Below are 5,936 nucleotides of genomic sequence, written 5' to 3'. Positions count from 1 at the left end.
ATATATATATATAAATCCCATTGGGAATTGATTCGCCAACTTTACAAAAATGTGTTATATTTCTAATTTTTCCATGTTACACCTGTTAGTGGAAGGACTGGTCTGTCAGTTCAGTAAGCTGTTAATATTTTCTTCTTTATTTGAACACTGTAGACCACTTTCAGTCCATGTTTGAAATGTGGTTGATTTCTTGTTAGGAATTTGAGTCTTAGAACTTTGCATTTTGTTGAAAATAATGACTATGTTGACTTACTGAAATTGCTTTAATTGTTACTTTGTCAAATATTTTAAGTGATACGGCTGTAAAAAACAGTTCTTTGTATTTTTTTTTTTTTTTTAGAGCTCAGTTCCCCTCAAATTATAAAAGCAGGAAAACTCAAGACAAAGAAATCCAATAAGGTATATTTGACAATAAATAATTTTTGACTATTCTGAAAGGAACTCCTCAGATTACTGTGTATTTTTCTCTTCTGTCATTGATGTTTGATATTAATATACTAGAGAATTGTAGCCTTTTCCAGATCTCCATGTGTATATGTTATGCTGCATCTATCAGTTTAGTCAAAGTTGTTAATCGTGCCAGAAGCTGGATTATAAGACCAAAGCATTCTTTCTGGGTTCTGTTGTTTGGAGAAAGTTTTGGATTAATTTGGCAAATGCCTACATATAAATGAATGTAGATGATTTTAAAAGTTACATTTACTTTTAGAAAAATCTTTTTCTATTTAAAAAATTCCTAATTTGTATAACATTTCTTTTATTACTTCTTAGGCTAGTGATTTCAGTGATATGGCAAATTGGCCAACACCAAGTGAATTAGTGAACACTGAAGTGAGTATTCTTTTAAAACCTTTTTTTAAATAAAGGGAAAGTATTCTCATTTCACATGCAAACTTTATTTTACTTCAAATTTAGAGAATCACATTGATAAAGTACCCATTTTTCAAATACTTTGATTTCTTTCATCCCATTGCCTTCATCTGGTTGTATTCTCAGGACCATGTATTTGGAAAGGTGGGGTACTGTGATGTCAACTTCATGTTATCCCTACAAATAGATTATTTTTTAAAGTAATGTCTAATTTAAGCCCATTTTGTATTTCAAAATTTATTTTATATACATTTGAGTAAAATTTTTTCAGTGTGTTGAAGTCTTAAGTCTTTATATACACATACATATATATATGTATAACATATCAAAAGATGTTCAATATATGGATTTTTTAAAACAGTTTTAGATTTTTATGTTTGCTTTATTTATTTATGACTCTGCTGGGTTTTTGTGCTGCTCTTGGGCTTTCTCTAGTTCTGGTGAGCAGGGGTAGAGCATAGGCACAGCAGTTGTGGTGCACAGGCTTAGTTGACCCCGGGCTTGAGGAATCTTCTTGGACCAGGAATTAAACCCATGCCCTCTGCATTGGCAGGTGATTCTTAACCACTGGACCACCAGGGAAGTCTTAGTAAATGGATTTCTAATTTAACTATGAAAGAAGCTCTAAAAAGATATTCTGAAATAGTCTGTCAAAAGGCTTTTTAGGGACTTCCCTAGCTGTCCAGGTGTTAAGACCATGCTTCCACTGGAGGGGGCATGGGTTCAGTCCCTGGTTGGAGAACTAAGATCCCACATGTTGGAGCCATAGTCAAATAAAAAAATAATAATAAAAAATAAAAAGGATTTTCTTTTTAAAGAAGTAGTATATATAGTCATCTGGTTCCATGGTTTCATTTGACACTGTACATTTTGTTATTTGTATTTTGTGCAGTAATATGGGAGTATAGTTTAATATATATGAAACAACTTGATGAATAAACAACATACTAAACTGTATATGAAGGGTACAGTCTGATATACTTTGACCTGTGAAACTTCTCCACAAACAGGGTAATGAACTTGATTTGTAACTCTTCTCTGTCATGTCCCTCACCACGCCATTATCCCAACCACTGATAAGTTGTACTTAGTTAATTTGCTCTTTCTCCAGTTTAAAAAAAAATTTTTATTGGAGTATAGTTGATATACAATGCATTTACTACAGTTTTATATAAGTGGAGTTATACAGCATGTACTTTTTTTTTGCCCCTGGCTTTCATTTAGCTTAATTATTTTGAGATTTATTTATGTTATATATATGAGTAGTTTGTTCTTATTTACTGGGTAGTAGTCAATTGATAGATATAATGCTGTCCATTCACCTACTGGTGAACATTTGTGTTGATGCCAGTTTTTTGACTGTTAGGAATAAAGCTACTACATAAACATTTGTGTACAAAATTTGCATGGATATATGCTTTTATTTTTCTTGGGAGTAGAATACGTGGATTTTATGGTAGCTATTTAAAATGTTAAATTACTAAACTTTTTATTCCACCAGCAGTGTATGAGAATTCTAATTGCTCTATATTCTCACTAATACTTGACATGGTCAGTCTTAATTTTAATCAGTTTAGAAGGTGTTTGATGGTATCACATTGTAGTTTTACTTTGCACTTTTCTGTTGATGTCAAGTACATTTTCATGTATATTTGCCGTCGGTATATCTTTTTGATGAACCGTCTGTTTAACCCTTGCCCACTTTTTGTTTCCTTGTTGCTGCATTTTAGAGTTCATTATATATCTTGGATACAAGTCCTTTTATCAGATACTTAGTAACTATTTTCTCCTTGTCTTTCACTTGACTTTTCTCTTAACAGTGTCTTTTGTAGTTTTTTATTTTTGTAAGAGTTGTCATTTGTTTTACGATATGTAGGTAAGGTATTACCACAAATTTGGGAATATGTTAGAGAAAATGTTCATGAAAATTTAACTCTGTAAAACCTTTTGCAGTGTCAGAGTGTCATCAGTCAAGGCAATAAGAAGCCACAAAACAGAAAAGAAAGAGAAGACAAGGTTGAAAAGAGAAGTGTTAACAATGAAAGCAAAGAAAACCGGGAAACAAAATTAGATGGTCCTGGTGAAAATGTCAGTGAGGATGAGGCTCAGTTAAGTAATCAACGAAAAAGAGGTTAGTTTGTTTATACCTTCATTTTGATTTTAAGTATTTAAAGAGAGCTGTAGTAATGAAGAATCGTATTTAATCAGTTGATTGCTGGTAGTCACCAGTGAGTAATTTGGATTTCTTCGCAACTGAGTGACTGAGCACACACACACACACACAGAGCGCACGTTTTATCTTTAAAACAAGGAGTTTGTCGTTGTTAGTCACTAAGTTGTGTCTGACTCTTTTGTGACCCCATGGAATGTAGAATACCAGGCTCCTCTGTCCATGAGATTTCCCAGGCAAGAATACTGGAGTGGGTTGCCATTTACTTCTCAACTCAGGTAATGTTCCCAACCCAGGTGTCAAACCTTCATCTCTTGTGTCTCCTACACTGGCAGGTGGATTCTTTATCACCAGGGAAGCCTAAAACAAGGGCTTATTTATCCCCAAAGAATCTCACTGATACTCATTAGAATTTAGAGTATAGACTTTAGAGAACTTTTAGATTCTTTCGTATTCCCTTTTCCTTATCTGTCCATAGTTTGCCATATTTGTAGGAAATTAATACAGTAATATTCTCTTAATTAATTTGGTAGTTTTCCCTTTGCCCATAAATCTTTTTCTTTTAGTCGAAAATTGTATTGGGCAGAAATCTGAACATTTTGAAACCTTAACTGTGCAATCCATGAATAGGTAAAGATTTCACTGTACTATAGCTATTAATTACACTATCATTTAGTCAACAAATAATGTCAAATTGCTTTTATCTCTGAAGAAATTAGGAAAATACAAAGATTTATCAAATGCAGTTAGATTTGCAGTTAAACTTCATTTTGAAAAAGCTCATTAGTAGTTATGCTGGATAAACTAAAATTTGAGGCAGTTATTTTAAACTAAAAGTGTTTTGAATCAATATTAAAACAATTATCAGGTGTACCCTGTTCTAAAGCCTAAGTATCAAGTATTAGATGAAAGTAGTGTGTATACTTAATATTTTTTATAACTTCTTTGTCAGAATTAAATTGAAGAGTGTGCATTTCACTTAAAAGCAAAAGAATTCCAGTTATATTCTATCATTGTCTTTTAATTTGAGCTTTAGAAACGTTGCAGTTTTCATTTATTTAATTAAAATTTAGAGTCCTTTCACAATTGCAAAGCTTTAATGAAAATTGTACATTGTCCTTAAATGATTTTATTTTGTTTTCTTCAAGCTAATAAGCACAGATGGGTACCACTCCACTTAGAAGATGTAAGACCAGAGAGTCAAGAAAGACCAGGGTCCCGGAATAGCTCAAGATGTCAACCTGAAGCAAATAAATCATCACATAACAATAGGAGAAATGACACACGAAGTAAGTAACATTTTAAGAGAAAAATGACTAATTTAGCCTTAATGCTCATTATTGTAATAACCATGTATACAATATAAAGTATTTGAGAGTAAGTTGCAGATATTGTGCCTCTTATTCAGAGTTAAAGAGTATATATCATAAGAACAGTAACACAGTCTGTCTGTCCACAGACAGAATTTCTCAATAATGCCCTTTGCAGTTTTTCTGTCTTTCGCAGAATCTAACCTGTGATCACACATTGCTTTTACTTGTCTTCTCTTTCATCTCTATTAGTTTGAGATAGTTCTTCTACTTTTGTCTTTTCATGATGATCTTTTTCTGAAGGACATAGGACAGTTATGTGTCTGTGCCGTACCTCACTTTGGGTTTTCTGATGTTTCCTCATGATTGGGTTATGAGTTTTTGGCAAGAATACTGCAAAGGTTAAATGATTTTCTTTCAAGTGTGTAACTTGAAAATACATATAATATTGGTGTATCTTATAATTGGTGATACTAACTTTGAGCAGCACTTGATTAAGATGAGGTAATCCAGGTTTCCTTATGATAAAGATACTCTTTCTTCGCTTGGTGATTAATATGTGATTTGAGGTCAGAGACTTTGAGAATACCCATTTTTTTCATCAGACTTTTCATATGAGCTTTAGTTTCCACTGATGATTTTTATTCTTACATGACTGAGGTATTAACCATGATGGCTACAAATGCTAATTTAGCTATTGCAGCATTCCTTATTGGCATTCCACTGTAAGGAACAACTCCCTGTTATTATTGGTATGGACTAAAGTTGTCTTATATTTTCAGCGGTTGAAATCATTACCATGATTGTTTATTTTAATGCTCAAATTGTCTCAGAGTTGGCTCTTGGGAGCCTCTTATGTATGTTTCTGGATCCTTTAAAAAGTCAACTTTACTGAGCTAATAATCAAAGAAACTACACTGAAATTACTGTCAAGTCCCTAACCACAAGTTTACTTTCTGTCAGATTTTATTTACCTTTTCATAATAAATTCAGCTATCAGATCAGATCAGTCACTCAGTCATGTCAGACTCTTTGCGACCCCATGAATCGCAGCACGCCAGGCCTCGCTATTCATCACCAACTCCCAGAGTTCACTCAGACTCATGTCCATCGAGTCAGTGATGCCATCCAGCCATCTCATCCTCTGTCGTCCTCTCATCCTTCTGCCCCCAAACCCTCCCAGCATCAGAGTCTTTTCCAATGAGTCAACTCCTCGCATGAGGTGGCCAAAGTACTGGAGTTTCAGCTTTAGCATCATTCCTTCCAAAGAAATCCCAGGGCTGATGTTCAGAATGGACTGGTTGGATCTCCTTGCAGTCCAAGGGACTCTCAAGAGTCTTCTCCAACACCACAGTTCAAAAGCATCAATTCTTCTGCGCTCAGCCTTCTTCACAGTCCAACTCTCACATCCATACATGACCACAGGAAAAACCATAGCCTCGACAAGACGGACCTTTGTTGGCAAACAGCATTCCATTTAAGGGGTCATACTAAGGTACATAGAAGGAGAGGCCTACCTGTGTTTTCGTATATAGGTTCTGTTTCCTGCAAGAAAATGATGGAGCAGATAATTAAACAATGTGTTC

General features: G+C 34.1%; 1 protein-coding gene across 6 annotated transcripts in view; it reads left to right on the top strand.

Moving 5' to 3' along the window:
- LARP1B (La ribonucleoprotein domain family, member 1B) overlaps positions 1-5,936 on the top strand; it is a 135,094-nt gene that overhangs the window by 9,427 nt on the left and 119,731 nt on the right. For all 6 annotated transcript variants that reach the window (XM_010860241.1, XM_010860242.1, XM_010860240.1 and 3 more), the window contains exons 2-5: positions 341-399; positions 772-831; positions 2,824-3,001; positions 4,189-4,329. In XM_010860241.1, the coding sequence (XP_010858543.1) occupies positions 790-831; positions 2,824-3,001; positions 4,189-4,329 (361 nt within the window). In that variant the 5' untranslated portion in view covers positions 341-399; positions 772-789. The remainder of the gene's footprint in view (positions 1-340; positions 400-771; positions 832-2,823; positions 3,002-4,188; positions 4,330-5,936) is intronic.

The sequence above is a fragment of the Bison bison genome, unplaced genomic scaffold (genome assembly GCF_000754665.1).
Source record: "Bison bison bison isolate TAMUID 2011002044 unplaced genomic scaffold, Bison_UMD1.0 scf7180017864465, whole genome shotgun sequence".
Classification (NCBI taxonomy): Eukaryota; Metazoa; Chordata; class Mammalia; order Artiodactyla; family Bovidae; genus Bison; species Bison bison.
Note: the sequence above shows the minus strand (reverse complement) of the source record. Positions and strands in the feature narration are given on the sequence as shown.